We start from the raw sequence: 17,567 nt of genomic DNA, 5'->3' as shown, positions 1-17,567 counted from the left end.
TTCAGGTGCCTACAGCACAGCACATACACACAGTAATAATCTTGGTTATTACATGCTGTAATAATCATTTGCGTTCTCTTTCCCCCCCATTTTTTGTGTGCATAGCTTTTGGGTATTTCAAAGTAATTATTTCTTTACAAGTGCCATTTAACTGTTTTAGTCACAAAAGCACTGTTAGATTACTCTCAAATTCTTGAATATGAATAAAATATTCTGTAAATGAAAATGATATACTTAATGATTAAGAAATCAGGTCTACTATAGAAATGTAGCTTTGAGTTTCAGAAGTTCTTTAAGTACCATGCGCTACTACTATTTACCAACTGTACCAGAGAGTGGAGCATCTTTTTTGCAAAGTGATTATACCATTTTACATTTACCTATTATCAATGAAGGCTATGAAGGCAATGACTGACCTGCCAATTAACAAACACTTAACAAAACACATCATACTACTAACTTGATTGTCTTGAATCTACAGTGCGAATCTGTCAGTAGAGCACAGATCTGCTCCACCTCTGAGTCTCTTATTTTCTGCGGACTCAGGTTCAACTCTGTCAGGAGTAAGGGGTTTTCATGTAATAAAGTCTTCAGATACACACAGGCTTCTTCTGCTGCATCACTGTTCAAAAACCTGCAGACAGGGGGAGAAAAATATTGATGTCAACAATATTCCTTAACATTTTACAGGAGGGCAGATGGACAGGCAGGACAGGTACAACCCTTACACAGCAGTGCAAAACCTATACATGTATGCCTACATTTGACATTTTATACAAAATAAAGCAGATTAATTTTCTATTTGCTAAACAACCCTGACTCACCTCAGTTTGCATTTTGTATTACGTGCTGAAGTAACGTCCTTCACTCCTGATTCTCCAGGGTCATTTCCCCTCAGGTCCAGCTCCATCAGTTGTGAGGGGTTTGATTTGAGAGCTAAGGCAAGAGCAGCATATCCTTCCCCAGTTATACCACAGTTTGACAAGCTGAGGGTGGGCGGTTGGGAAATTTAGGTAATTAGTGCTCAAGTTAATGATGTCTGAATGTAATGGCAACCAGATCTACAAGCGGATTCCAAAAAAGTTGGGACACTTTGTATTTTGTGAATAAAATCAAAATGCTGGCATTTTCAAAACATCTAATATGTTAATAAGGTAGAGCATTATGTACAGACAACATATCAGTTGTTAAAGTCAAGCAGAATTATTGTTTTGAGGTAATTATGTGATCATTTAAAATTTGACCCATGCAACAAATCTCAAAAAAGTTGGGACAGGTTCAAAACATATTGTAATAGTTGGATAATTCTAAAAATGACACAAGGAAGAATATTTTAAAAGGAACTATATTGATTGCCAACATGAATGCACAAATAATATACCATCACAGAGAGGCTGTGGCACTCAGCAGCGAAGATTTTGAGGGACTAATTACTTATCTATTACACAAAAATATTGAATTATCAAAATTGCAGGTATATAAGGCCTATTTCCGTAATATAGAATTCTGTGTAATCATTCCACGAGTTATGAGGGCTCCATTCTGGGACCACTACTGTTCAATCTGTATATGTTGCCACTGGGACACATTATCGAGAATAACTCCATAAATTACCATAGCTATGCGGATGATACCCAGCTCTACTTATCTATGTCCCCAAATGACTATACCCCCCTTGAATCACTCTATCATTGCATGGACCAAATTAACAAATGGATGTCTCACAATTTCCTCCAGCTGAACACAGATAAAACTGAAGTAATTATATTTGGGAAAAGAGAGGAGAGACAAAAGATTGCTACTATCCTTGAAACGAAGGGACTGAAAGCAAGGGAAACAGTTAAAAATCTTGGGGTCCTCATTGACAGTGACCTAAACTTCAACAGTCACATGAAAGCTATTACTAAGTCTGCATTTTATCACATAAAAAACGTCTCTAAATTTAGGGGCCTGATGTCTAAACATGATCTGGAGAAGCTAATACATGCCTTTATTTCTAGTAAAGTTGATTACTGTAACAGTCTTTTTACTGGCCTCCCCAATAAAACCATTAAACAGCTTCAACTTGTACAAAACGCAGCTGCAAGGGTTCTTACAAAGACAAGGAAGTTCGACCACATTACTCCAATTTTAAGATCGCTGCATTGGCTCCCAGTAAGCTACAGAATTGATTTTAAGGCTATGCTACTTGTGTTTAAATCACTAAATGGAATGGGACCCACATATCTACTGGATATGTTTCAGCTGTATGCACCAACTAGGTCACTAAGGTCAACGGAGAAGAATTTGCTGGTGATTCCAAAAGTCAAAACAAAGTGTGGAGAGGCAGCCTTTAGCTTCTATGCTTCAAAGCTTTGGAACCAGCTTCCAGATGACATAAAAAATGCACCCACTATTGATAGCTTTAAATCTAGACTCAAGACAAAGCTGTTCTCAGATGCTTTCCCCTAGCTTAAATTACTTATTCTTATTATTTTTTATTTAATTTGTTTCATTTTATTTTATTTTATTATTATTTTTACCTTATGTTTTATCTTAATGTTTTTAAATGCTTTTTGACTCTAATTCATTTCCTTCTTTCTTCCCTGTTTCCTTTCATTTACATTTGTTAACTTTGTGAAGCACATTGAGTTGCACCTGTGTATGAAATGCGCTATATAAATAAACTTGCCTTGCCTTGCCTTGCCTTATGAGATCATGACATGCTCGTGGTAAATAAGCAAACTATGACACTCCAACAATGACAGCTCTCGAAAAAATGACCATAAACACAACGCTTGATTAATGCACATGATGCAGACATTAAACAGTGTTGCAAGCAGCAAAGCTCATTCTAGATGGACCTAGTAGACATGTGAAAATGTCCTCTGATTACAGAATTGAAAATATTTAATCCTTTTTGAAAATTATGGAGTCATGCACCCTCCAGGTTATATAGGAAATGAATACTTCAGCTTGATTTAGTGGTCAGTCTGAAAGACAGCATATATGATGGTAAGGGGGTGCAGAGGTGACTTGGTTAGGGTCTTCTTACTCATGTAGAGCAATAAAATGAATGTTGAATGATACATACAGACTTTAAACAGCAAACATAGCTACCAAGGCATTATATTTTGGAGCACCGCCTTTAGATATTGCCCCATAATGGTGGCAAATTTCAATCTCTACTATGTTCCAACAGTGTGGTTCCATCATAGGAGTAAACAGGTCACAAAATTGTTTTCTTGCAGTCAGGATATGCCACATATTAAGCATAACAAAAAGGTAAACAAGTTGAAGAACACACCTATCAGTTGAGCTGCTGAAATCATGTCTCGCATATCAAAATATCTAATTTTTGAAAGAAATTATGCCGTCAGTCAAAGTATTTAACTGTTCAGTCTCATCCCTTGTGTTGTGTTTAGTCTTATCCAATATAAAAAGCATTTTATTGGCCCTGTCCCAACTTTTTTGGGATTTGTTGCAAGGGTGAAATTTTAAATGATCACATAATTACCTCAAAACAATAATTCTGCTCGACTTTAACAACTGATATATTGTCTGTACATAATGCTCTACCTTATTAACATATTCAATGTTTTGAAAATGCCAGCATTTCGATTTTATTCACAAAATATAAAGTGTCCCAACTTTTTTGGAATCCGCTTTGTATATGTACAGTCAATCCGGAAAGTATTCACAGCGCTTCACTTTTTTCACATCTTACAGCCTTATTCCAAATGCTACAAATGAATCTCTGTTGTCAAAATCCTACACAAATTATTCCATTATGACCATGTGAAAAACAAGTTGTCTTGACAGTTTTGAAAATTTATAAAAAAAATAAAAAACAAAGAAATCATTTTTACAAAAGTATTCACAACCTTTGCTTGATACATTGTAGAACCACCTTTGACAGCAGCTACATTCATTTTTTCATTTCGAAATGAAAAGGGATTAAAAGGGAGGTCATCGGTGTGTGTTTCAACCTTTCAGTACATTGAAATTGTACCTTTTGAGTCTGCACCTGGCTAAAATAGATGGGTGTGAGTTTTGAATGCAATCCTATGGAGAGTATCATGATTCTGTAATCACAATGCATGTTGACATGCATGCTTCTTTAGATGTAATTCAGATTTCCAATGTTGATGGCATTCATACATCGCCAAACCATGTCAGTCCCACAACCATGCCTGACTAGCCAAATGATGCACTTTTTGTGTAAAACTCACTTGTTTACCACCACACATGCTTGGCACCATCTAAAGCAAATTTGTTTATCTTGGTCTCAAGAGAGATGAACAGACCAAGGATATGGATCACTGGGACCATGTTGTGTGGTCTGATGGGACCAAGATGAACAAATTTGCTTTAGATGGTGTTAAGCATGCGTGGTGATAAACAAGTCAGTTTTACCACCTAACCACCTAACGATCCTGCTACTGCCAGCTTACAGACAAAGGGCAAAACTCACCAAACCAGTTCTGAAGGAGGTGAGAAAATGGCCAGAGGGGGCCGTCTCACGACTACAAGACTGCTTCGAAACCACAGATTGGGACATTTTCAAAACAGCTGCCACCCACAGCAACCACATTGACATTGAGGAGTACACAGACACCGTGACCTCCTACATCACAAAATGCATCGACGATGTTACAGAAATAAAACACATCACCACCAGGGCCAACCAGAAGCCATGGTTCACAGGAGACGTTCACCGACTGCTGAGGGCCAGAGACAAAGCCTTCAGAGCAGGAGATGTAGCTGGCCTAAAAACAGCAAGGGCAAACCTGTCCCAGGGCATCAGGAAAGCAAAAAAGGAATACTCGGACAAAATAACAACACACTTCAAAGACAGCAGAGATGCACAGAGCCTGTGGCAGGGCATACAGGCCATCACGGACTATACGCCTGCACCACGAAGCTGTGACAACAACACCTCTCTGCTAAACGACCTGAACAGTTTCTTTGCCCGTTTTGAAGCACAAAATGACACTCATCCACAGAAAACTCCCCCTCCCCCCCATGATCAACCCATGTACCTGTCCTCTGCCAGTGTGAAGAGGACACTGGCCACCATCAACCCACGCAAAGCAGCTGGCCCAGACAACATACCTGGCCGAGTGTTGAAGGATTGTGCAGAAGAGCTGAAGGATATCTTCACAGACATCTTTAACATCTCTCTGGAGCAAGCAGTCATCCCATCACTTTTCAAAGCTGCTACCATCATACCCGCGCCGAAGAAATCATCACCATCATGCTTCAATGACTACCGTCCTGTAGCACTGACGCCCATAATCCAACGCAGTCTCACCCCAAGTAGTCAATTTCTGACTACCTTGGACCAGACTGCAATTTTTGACGTCTTGGGTATTCCTTCCACGTCACATTTTGACTATGTGGCCTAACCCTAAACCTATTCCTAAACCTAACCTCAATGACGTTATGCTGCCACAAGGGGGCGCCTTTGAGGACATAGTCAAAATGTGACGTGGAAGGAATACCCAAGACGTCAAAAATTGCAGTCTGGTCAAAGATACTCAGATATTGACTACTTGGGGTGAGACTGTGTAGCATAATCATGAAGTGTTTCGAACATCAAGTCCTGTCACACATCAAAGCCACTCTACCCCCCACCCTGGACCCCTACCAGTTCGCATACCGAGCCAAGCGATCCACGGAGGATGCAATTTGCTCTGCCCTCCATCCAGCCCTCACCCACTTGGACAATAAAGACTCATATGTGAGAATGCTGTTCATTGACTTCGGTTCAGCATTCAATACCATAATACCACAACAACTCATCAGAAAACTGGACAAACTCGGTTTCAGCACCTCCCTCTACAACTGGCTGCTGGACTTCCTGATGCAGAGACCACAAGCAGTACGGGTAGGGAATAACACCTCAAGCACCCTGACCCTGAGCACGGGGGCTCCGCAAGGATGTGTTCTCAGCCCCCTGCTGTTCACACTGCTGACACGTGACTGCACAACGACCCACAGCACTAACCATCTAGTGAAGTTTGCTGATGATACAACACTGGTGGGCCTCATCACCAAGGGCGATGAGACTCACTACAGAGAAGAAGTAGACCTGCTGGCCAGATGGTGCAAAGACAACAACCTCCTGCTGAATGTCAACAAGACCAAGGAGATTGTTGTCAACTTTCAGAGGGTCCAAAAACAACTGCCACCACTGACCATCGACGGTGATGCTTTGGAGAGAGTGAGCAGCACCAAGTTCCTTGGAGTGCACATCAGCGACGACCTCTCTTGGACCACCAACACTACATCACTGGCGAAGAAGGCCCATCAGCGTCTCTACTTCTTGCGCAAACTAAAGAAGGCAAGTGCTACACCCTCCATCATGACAACATTCTACAGAGGAACCATAGAGAGCGTCGTGTCCAGCTGCAGTGTGGGGAGGAAGCTGCACGGAGAAAAACAGGAAGACACTCCAGCGTGTTGTGAACACAGCGAAGAAGATCATTGGAGTACCACTCCCCTCCCTGCAGGACATTTACACTGCACGCCTCACCCGGAAAGCACTGATGATCATCAAAGACACAAGCCACCCTGCACACAAACTGTTCAGCCTCCTGCCCTCTGGAAAGAGGTACAGGCGCCTCCGTTCCCGTACCACCAGGCTTGCAAGCAGCACGATGCACCAAGCAATCAAGATACTGAACACTCAACCCACTCTCCCTCCACTGTCAGCCTCTAGCCAGCCAGGCCACTGACAACCCCCCCCCCTCATCCCCACCACCATATCTGCGACTGAACATTCCACCTGCACTACTACATCTGTGACTGAACTTTCAACCTGCCCTAACTCAAAACATGCACATGCGCGCGCACACACAGACACACACACACAAGCACACCGCACTTTCTGCACTAAACCCAAACATACACACACTGACACACAACTCATACACACACACACAGACACACACACAGACGCACACCGCACTTTCTACCTGCACTTAACACACACACACACACACACACACACACACACACACACACACACACACACACACACACACACACACACACACACACACACACACACACACACACACACACACTCACTGTTGCTGGTGGACTTGATAGACCTTTTTAATATTTATTTTTTCTTCAAATGCTACTATTACTATGTCAGAACGCAATAAAGGACTTTTAGAAAAAGCACAACAAAATACCTCCTCTTAATGTATGTTCTCTACAAGTCTTCTGTTGTCCAGTCTTGCACTTTAAATGTCTGTATGAGCACTGTCTATGTCCATACTGTCTTATGTCCATGTATGAGTACTGTCTATGTCTATACTGTCTATGTCCTTACCTAGATTAGTCTATGTCTGCATGGGAAAGCAAGAAATGTAATTTCAAATTCTTTGTATGACCAGCGCATGTAAAGAAATTGACAATAAAACCAACTTGAAAACTTGAAACTTGAAAACTTGAAAACTTGAAAACTTGACCAAAAAGTGCATCATCTGGCTAGTCAAGCATGGTAGTGGGATTGACATCGTTTGGGGATGTATGAATGCCGTCAACATTGGAAATTTGAATTACATCTAAAGAAGCATGCATGTCAACATGCACTGTGACTACAGAAGCAGACCATGATACTCTCCATAGGATTTCATTCAAAACTCACACCCATCTATTTTAGCCAGGTGCAGACTCAAAATGTACAATTTCATTGTACTGAAAGGTTGAAACACACACCGATGACCTCCCTTTTAATCCCTTTTCATTTCGAAATGAAAAAATGAATGTACTAACCCCAACTCCGATGAAGTTGGGACGTTTGGTAAACAGTGAATAAAATCAAAATGCTATCATTTTCAAAACACTCAATCTATTCATTAGATGGAGAATAGTGAAAAGACAACATATTAAGTGTTAAAACCGAGAAAAAATATTGTTTTGGGGGACATATGTACTCATTTCTAATTTGAGAAATCCAACACGTCTCAAAAGAGTTGGGACGGGGACAATAAATGGCAGCAAATGTCGAGGAAGACTAAAAACAAAACAAAAGACAACACTTAACAGTTAAATACATTAACCGATGAGATGATTTTATATAAAAAACAGTGTTAATTCCTATCTTGGACATGATTTCACCAGTTTAAATGGTGGGTGTATTCCTTGTCATGTTTTGCAATGTTTTCCTTTCTGTAGTGCTTACAGTGTGACAGGTCTTGACCAAAAACCCACCATTTTATCACATGCTGGTCCTTATGATGGAGCCAAACTGTTAAAACATAGTAGAGAATGCAATTTGACCTTACTATGTGGCAGTAATCGAAGATCTCCCTTCAAAATATAATGCATGAGTGGCTTTTCATGCTGTTTAAACCCATTTATACCATCAGCACTGTATTTAACTCTACAGATGAGTGAGAACATCTTAACCAATGCACTACTGCATCCGCATGCCATCATGGAGGCTGACTTTTGAAGCTAGCACTAACACAAGTTGGATGGTCCATTTTCACTGTAGCACAGGATGTGCAATGCTCTATTATTGTCAAAAAGAATGGACTTCTACAACTTCTGCTGACTTCTGTAAGCAAAGGACAGTTTCCCATGTCTTCTGGGTCTATTTCAAGTGAGCTCAGGTGCTTAGGAGAATGTTAACCCATTGGCGCCTGAGCCAGTTTTTAGAAAAGGTCCCCAATGCCTGAGGTTTTTTGAGATAAGAAAATTTGGTTGAAAACTCCGATGAAAAATTCAATATCTCAGCCTCTGGAACACATAGGGACATGGGACAAATTGCATTGAAAAGGTAAAATCCTCTGCTGTCACGGGATTATGATCATTCAGCATTAACACTAACACATATTCCTTAAAAAAATCATATCTCATAATCAAATGATTGAAAAAAATGTCATGTGCTTTCAGGATAATGCTTGATGCTGCTATTTATTATAGGCTATTTATTGCTACTGTTACAATAGCCGACTATAACTAAATCATAATAATCATTATTATTATAATTATTAGGCAGTCATTTCTGCCATAAATCAGGGGACATTTGTCTGATACAGCCACTTCCTCTCCCACCGGCGAGTATGGCCGTTTTATTCCTCCAAACGTTATGCAGAGACCGATGAGCTATTTCATATCATATTTTGAGACGGGGCTCCACTTTGAGCTGGATGTGTGGCCGCGCGTCTATAATCCGCATGTCTACCGTTGTCTGCCTCACCAATAGGCTATCACCATATCCGAAAGTTCTTCAGTGAAAATATTCTGAAATATCTAAAGGACGTGCTTCCTCTGATATTGGCAACTTCGCCAATTGCCCCGAGTGTCGGAGTGAACTTTTGGTAATGTCGGGGGCGAAATCTAGTTGACTGTCTATTTGGAAGCCACTCGCCCACCTCTTCATGCGGCCGCGGCAAATCACACTCCTGCTCTCTATCTAAAGGGTCTTCAATCATATTTCCTTTCCTCGATCGAAATCTGTTCATTACCTTTCAACTGAACGTCACGTTCGCTGTAACAGCATGTCTCGCGAACCACAGCCTTTTTTTTTTTTTTTTTTTTTTACCTGTGTGAAATGACTAAACAATCCACGTCTGCAGAAGCGAGCATGGTTGATTTCGTTTGACATTTTTGTCGACAAATCAAACTTTTTTTTGCCACATGATCTTTAAAAAATCGAGAACACCCACCTCTTGTGTATTTGAACAAAACATTGTGCATTGCATCGCCCAAGCGTCTTGAAAATATTGACAAATCAATAATGTTGCGTAACGCAACAACCGGCATCAGGGCCAATGTTGCGTAACGCAACATCCGGCGTCAATGGGTTAAACCCCTGTGTCATTTTCATGCATTAAGCATTCTTAATATGGTCAATTTTCAATAGCTCTAGCACTCCAGGAATTAGAGTGAGACTACAGCCAATATATATTTCATGATGTCATGAACCTATACAATGATTTTATTAACAAAAATATGTCTTATATACACTCAATCGTGGTAAATCAAAGGGAATTCAAAAATGTATGTAATAACTATGGTACTTATTCCCTTTGCATCTTTAATTCTGAGTGACTCAGCCTCTCTGTGATGATCTTATACCTGGACACCTATATTGTCCGTCAGTACAATTCATTTTGAAATGTTCTTCTTTGTTGTTTTATCTTATTTGGATGTTTACTAAATTTCACTGATCCCCGTCCCAACTCTTTTGAGACGTGTTGGATTTATCAAATTAGAAATGAGTACATATGTCCCCCAAAACAATATTTTTTCTCGGTTTTAACACTTAATATGTTGTCTTTTCACTATTCTCCATCTAATGAATAGATTGAATGTTTTGAAAATGATAGCATTTTGATTTTATTCACTGTTTACCAAACGTCCCAACTTCATCGGAGTTGGGGTTTGTAGTTGCTGCCAAAGGTGGTTCTACAAAGTATTAAGCAAAGGCTGTGAATATTTTTGTAAAAATGATTTCCTTGTTTTTTATCTTTATGCATTTTCAAAACTGTCAAGACAACTTGTTTTTCACATGGTCTTAATGGAATAATTTGTGTAGGATTTTGACAACAGAGATTCATTTGTAGCATTTGGAATAACCGCAGAAATACACCAGCGGCGATGTGATTCAAGCGACAGAGTGTAGCAGCAAGCGATACAAGCGATTGAGGAGACAAGAGTAGAAGGCAGAAGGCAAAGCATTCCCATTGGCTGTGGTCACTGACCTCTATACAGTCATTGGCTGTCGCGGCTTGTCGCCGAACTGCGTCATAGAAAGTTGAAAAGATTTCAACTTCAAACTGTCGCGCTCGTCGCGCAAATCGCTCTAGTCTCCGGAATCGCTTTTGTCTCTCGACTCAATACAAAGTCAATTACTTCCGTCACTCGCCTCGCTCAGATCGCCGCTGGTGTATTTCTGCGGTAAGGCTGTAAGATAATAAAATGTGAAAAAAGTGATGCGCTGTGAAGATTTTCTGGATTGACTGTATGAAACAAATATATCAAATTACTAACTTAAGTGTCTTGAATCTGCAGTATGACTCCTCCAGTATAGCACAGAACTTTTCGACTCCTTCATCCCCAGGTATTTTCCTACTCAGGTCCAACGCTGTCAGGTATAAAGGGTTTCTACCCAGGACAGCAGTCAGATACCCAAGGGCCTTGTCTGCTGCATCAGTCTTTAACAACCTAAAAAAAGAGTTGTTGTATGATGATGTATTGTGCATGTTGGTCCTGTCAGTATTCCTACATATTGTATGACACAAAGGATGGTACAAAATCTGACACAAAATACAGGGTATGTTAAAGTAACACGAAATTCATTGATCTGTTATCTTATACAAACCAAGCCACCATAAACCAAAAATCGCCTGCAAGAAAATACAGTTGCATCATGATGACATTTTAAGCCATCTTAACTCTCTAACCTCAGTTTGCATTTCTTATTCTTCAGTGCTGAGGTGAGTAGCTCCACTCCAGATTCCAAGAGATTATTTCCTCTTAGGTTTAGGTCTGTCAGTGTTGAGGGGTTTGATTCAAGAGCTTTGGCCAAATCAGCAAATCCATCTCCAGATATACCACCGTCTGACAGACTAGAGAGAACAGTGCATTATTTATTTTTCCTCAATTAATATACTTAATTAAAGTAAATCTTTACTTACTCTAGTGTTTGTAGTTTGCAGTTTTTATTGCCAAGGAGACGAGAGATTTGCTTCACTCCAGAGTTGCGTAGTTCATTTCCACTTAGCTCCAGATGAATTAGGTGTGAGGGGTTGGATGTCAGAACTGAAGTTAGAGCAGCACAGCCTTCTTCTGTTACATTGCACTTAATAAGCCTGTAGGGAAGCAGGTGATTTTCTGAGGAACGTAAACCCACACCCCTTAACACACTCTGTGTTGTAAAATCACACTGTTCCTGTGTCCCCCTGTTCCCTGTCCCCCAATGCAGATAGCACAGCACCACATTGACATTTTTACTTACTTTATCGCAACATTTTTCTACGAGAACGAATCATAGGAACACAAAAAAGTGGCGGCAAATTTTTGACCCATACATCATCTCAGGCCAAAGATGTCAGAGATTAAAGGTTATCCAAATTTGTTGAATTCAAATAGTAGCCAACGTAGCAGGGGGAGGAGTTAGTAGCGACTACACCACCTAGAGGCAGGGCAATTTTACCTCCAGGAAAGATCTAAACCTTAAATTAGCACAAGTTCGAAACACACAGGACAGAGACGGGATCCCAAATATAATTCTCTTTTATTGTTGTACAAATATGCAAGACATGAATAATAAAACAATGTGCAAGGTCGCAAAAAGCCAGATCGGGCAAACGGTAGCGGGGGAGGGGCCCCCGAGAGGAGAGAGAGAGAGAGAGGGCGAGAGAGAGAGAGAGGGCGAGAGAGAGAGAGAGAGAGAGAGAGAGAGAAAGGAATGAACCTGGTCGTGCAGCCTGGGGCACCACTGAGATCACTAAACCTATAAGGATCTGTAGTACTACTTATCTTTCACTGTGTGCGCACACAAGGGGTTCCTCTCACCACCAGGCTGCCGATGCACTACACTCAATGGGTTCCACTACCAAAAAGGGAATACAAGAAAGGCCACTCTCTTTCACACACATACACACACACACACCCACACACCCTAGGCACTACCCAAACTGCTGAGGGAGGTAGCAGTTACCGAAAGTTCCCTGATCCCACCTTAACCCAAAATAAACACAATTAATGCAAAATAAAGTAAATTAAACACACAGATAATGCACACAGTAAATGAAATGAAAAGGATAAATAAACAAAATAAGCACTGCACACATATAACCCTTAGCAACAGGGCTAGCTATAGCTACTGGCACACAAATAGTTAAAGCAAGCAGCAGAGCACGCAGGCATGCGGGAGCAGGGCAAGCAAAATGGGAGCATGCAGCAAACAAAATAAAGCAAAGAAGCAAAATGACAAAACATGCAAATATAAATCAAATGAAAATGAAAAGAAATAATAACTTGGCGAATAAGCAGGCAAGGGCCCTGAAACTGTGCACCCTCAGACAAACATACAGCAGGGCAAAGGGGTAAGCGTGGCCAGTAGGGTTGGGCGATGTCTCCTCACTTGGCACAAGACGATGTGTGCAGTGAAACATCGTGATGGATGACATCGCGGGGGGGGGGGGGGGGGGCAAAAAAAAAAAAAAAAAAATCCTTCCATTGCCTTTGAATATAGACATCAATGACGGAATGAAAATAATCATTAAAGAAATAATGTATTAATTAATTAAAGAAATAAATATATAAATAGCCCAAAAACATAAATAGGCTATATAGGCCTAAACAAATAAATAAATAATTAAATACATAAATAAATATTAATTTAAGCCCAGCATTAAATATATAATATTAATCTATTAACAACAGCATTTTAATGGTAATGTGTTTAAAACGAAAGGCTATATTTTGATGTTTTGTTTTACTAATGCTCTTGCGCTTTGGCGCGCTGCGCGTTATAAAAAACTGCTGTTCCATTTCGTTTGAATTTTAACTGTTATAAGCGTCAGTTTTATTCCGTTAGATTTGAACTGTTCAACAGCGGGTAACCTACCATGGCGCATTTGGTAGCAAAGAAGGGCACCACTTCGCCTATTTGGAACTTTTTTGGATTTGAACCTGATGAGCGTGGGCTGCCAAAAGATTTAAAAGACTGTATCTGCAAGATTTGCGCCCGTGTTGTCCAATGCAAAGATGCACTGTAAAAAAATTCTTGTCAAAATTACGGTGAAAAACTGGCAGCTGTGGTTGCCATTTTTTCACCGTATAAAACACAGAGATCTTGTATATGGATTTACGGTAAGGTAAATTAAGACTTGTAGAATCAACATTTTCAAGATGTTACAATAAAGGGGAGTTACTGTTTAAATAACAGTGACACTCATGTAGGCTCTTGGTATACAGCTGTATAATTAACAATGCAACCCTGTTGTTTTTTAAGTGAAATACTAACCATTCCACAGCATTCATTTGCCTATTTTACTGTCAATTTCTGTTAAAACCAGGGCTCCGAACCGGTTCAAGGAACGAAAACGAAAACCGAAAACGAACGAAATTTTATGGAATTTTACAAGGAACGGAAACGGAAACGAAAACGAAATGGTCTTCAAGTGTTCCGGAACAAAAACGTTATTCTGAAATCCACAAACCGGTTAATAACGGTTTTTTTTTCGTTCTCTATATTTCATACAAGTGCACGATTTTGTTTGCGGAGTAACCATGGCGACGAGCAGTCTTTTAGTTCGGCTACTGACGTGTATGAGGGGAAACATGCATACAGCAACAGCATTTTGCTTCACCTGAGCTCTTGCCGCCGATTGATAAAATATTGAGGAGCATTGGCCAATCAGAGTGCGACTGTGCATTGTATAGAGAAACTTCCTGGGTAAATTTTAGGATGTGCTTCTCCTCAGAGATTTTGATAGGAAACTAGAACTAACTGTCTCTGTTCTCCTGGCTTTCTCGTAGTGATTGGAAGTTGGCTCTAATAACCCCGCCCTAAAGTTGTTGACCACCAATATCAAATAAGTTTTTGTAAGAGAAATGACACTTTACCCGCGCTGTTCTTCAGTCTCATTCACGGACAGTAGGCCTACAGAGTTTTATATTGACACCATGGAGAGAGAGCAAAAGAAAACATGTCTTGAGATCGGTGTTGGGATTCCTACAGGGACAGAGTATTTGGACAATACAGTCTATGATTTGCAAAGGAATTGGATAGGCGATTTGATTAACCTAATTCGCAGAGTGCTCTCGAGAGGCAACTGGTGGGTAAGTCATGTTTAGCTTACTACTTGTAATGGCACCGCCGAGTGCCTCGATGTTCAATGCGGTTATGGCAAATTATGTTGTCGTAAAGTTACTGAAGTGCTTTTGTTGTGCGCAGCGTATCCCACTGTCGGTTGTAGAGAAGAGAGGTGAGAGTTGGTGTTTTATGTGCTGTAATCAAGGACGTCTTATTTATCTGTTGTTGTGGTCAATGCGGGATAAAGTCATTCGTGGCAGATGGACAGACGCTAGCTGACGTTAGCTGGCCCGCTCAATGTTTCGATGGTTTCCTCAGTATTGCACAATATTTCCTGGCTGTCATCACGAATAACAGTAGGTCGCGTGTGACAACAAGCAGGGATAGAGAAAGACAGCGCATTTGTTGTTGTTTAAGTTATTATTCTCTTCTGTCGTGCAGAGGGCTGGGCTGATGGGATGGACTACGTGGAAACTCGTACTATTTTGTGACGCTTGTCTGTTAGGCTACAAAAGGTCTCCGGTTTTGTGGTGATGGACTTGCACTGGAATGGTTGGTAGCCGATATCTGAGAGCATATCCGAGGTTTCAGACTATGCAACCTGCCCCTTCTCTAGAACTAGTGACCCATTGCATAGTGCACATCTCAAAACAGTTTGGGATTTTTTGTGGAGCAAACTGTGTCCCTTTTACACGTTTCACTTGCTGCAAACCTCATCATGGCCTATTAAATAGAGCTAGGCAAGAACTGAAATCCATGCCTATCCACACCTCTTATTATGCTGACGTTTACCTGCGCTATTCCAGAGTTTTTTTAGGAACTCTCTCCGGCAATTTTTTTAAACTCTCTCTGGCTATTCTGTATTGTGCCTCCCTAATCAACATCCACCCACCACTACTGGGCTGGCATAGGCTACTTTTGATAAGGCATCCGGTTAAATCTGCCAGGATGGATAGCCTATTTGAGTGTTTTTGGGTGTGTTATTATTTTTGAGAATAGCTGTGTAAATCAAGGGGAAATAATGAGTACGTCTATTCTAAGATAAAGTCCACGAAAATAGACTTAATATGGCCGTTAAACACTGCAGGAACGTTAAGAACGAACGTTATTTTTCGTTCCGAACCGGTTCAGGAACGATATTTTTGTGGGGGAACGATTGCAGGAACGAAAACGTTAAACTGAAACTTGCCTGAACCGTTCGGAACGGAACGTTTGAAAAATAATTTCGTTTTCAAGCCCTGGTTAGAACAACAGAAATTATTCATGCCTTGACAGTATGACTGTTCAATTTACAGTATAAAGCATTTGTTTTTAAGGTGAGTCTCTATTCATTCCACAGAATTTATTGCTAAACCAGCAGCACAATTGTGTTGCTCAGGCGTAGGATTCAAAGTTTATATGTGTTGCATTTAAGTGGAATTCCCATAAATTTCACATAATAGGTGAGTCCTATAGAGTTACAATCAGACAACTGATTGGACTGATTCTACTCACTGAAGGGTATTTTTGAAAAAGGCCTGAAAATAACCTTGAGTAAAATGAAGGTCACAGCTAGTGGGGCAAGCACGCTAACAAACAAGCTAGTTAGCCAGCCATACAGCCACCCTTACAACGTGACCTGCTAGCCGGGCCGACCAGGTGAGGGCAGGCCGGTCGGCCGGCCGGCCTTACAGCCAGTCAGCCAGCTAGCTAGCTAGCTGCCAACCAGTGAATAGCACAATGCAACAGTCCCGGTTTAAATACATGTTCAAGTGAATCATGTGACCCAAGTGATGAGGCATTTAGCAGGTGCAGGCAGTAAGTTAATCAGTGCCCTTAGCACTCAGGTGAGGTCAGGAATTGATTGATAGATTGATTTGGATGGGGTAGAATGACAGTTTAAAATAGACTGGCCTATTTCTAAGAGACTGAATCAAGGGATTACTGTCCCAGGTAGACTTTTTCAGATTATACTAGCCTATAGGTATATTTTACACATTAAATGAGGCTAAACTGTAGGCTGTTACCGGAGAAATATATAAGTTACAGTGAATTATTGCAAAATGTCCTTAACTGTTGCACAGTTTATTCAGTTGCCAGCTTCACTGTTGTCAAATCTACAACGTGGAGGCACCTGGAGCCAAGCAGACAGGCAATCTGTTTTCTGTGGAGTAATTAATATTTAATTCATTATAACCTCCATTGCTTTCTGTTGGGTAGGAGGAATGTAAATAAGGATTTTCTGAATTTTATAGAGGTTTATTTTGTCAATTTGCCTCTCACTCGAAAACTCTGATGGCAAAGCCTCCAAGTCCAATAAGGGAAATGTTGCGCAGGATGAACTTGAACACATGCAGAGGGTTGTAATCTAAGTTAATTGATGGCTACTAATCAAATAGCATGTTGACATCAAACTCTGCCTGTTACAACCAGCCTATCAGTGGTTTGACAAGTTGCACCTGGAACAAGTGCAATCACAAGAGATCTATTGGACAAAAAGAGGACTCAAAAAGCCTAACACGACCAGAAAGAGCACCTACTTTTTGTAGTATACACAATGTGAAGAAAAGCAGAACAGAGTTCTTTGTCTGTTGGTTCACAATTTGGTTCACTTACAGAGGATTGAGTTTGGTTCACTTATAGGGGACTCAACAAAAATGGCTGCTCATGTTGCCAAAACATTTGACATTTGAGGAGGCATGGTTTTCATAACTCTCTGGGGAATTAAACATTAACTCTCTAGCTCTCTTAGCTCAACAACTCCGATCCAGAGGAGTCAAATAACACTGTGTAGTCTTGCTGCAACTCTTGGTGT

General features: G+C 40.7%; 1 protein-coding gene across 1 annotated transcript in view; it reads right to left on the bottom strand.

The window, feature by feature from the left end:
* Window positions 1–17,567, bottom strand: part of LOC134441957 (NLR family CARD domain-containing protein 3-like) — a 48,324-nt gene that overhangs the window by 7,891 nt on the left and 22,866 nt on the right. Inside the window, exon 5 of the mRNA XM_063192340.1 lies at window positions 825–986. Coding sequence (XP_063048410.1) covers window positions 825–986 — 162 coding nt within the window. The remainder of the gene's footprint in view (window positions 1–824; window positions 987–17,567) is intronic.

Source organism: Engraulis encrasicolus, unplaced genomic scaffold (assembly GCF_034702125.1).
Source record: "Engraulis encrasicolus isolate BLACKSEA-1 unplaced genomic scaffold, IST_EnEncr_1.0 scaffold_101_np1212, whole genome shotgun sequence".
NCBI lineage: Eukaryota > Metazoa > Chordata > Actinopteri > Clupeiformes > Engraulidae > Engraulis > Engraulis encrasicolus.
The sequence above is the reverse complement of the archived record's forward strand: the minus strand, read 5'-3'. Positions and strand labels throughout refer to the sequence as shown.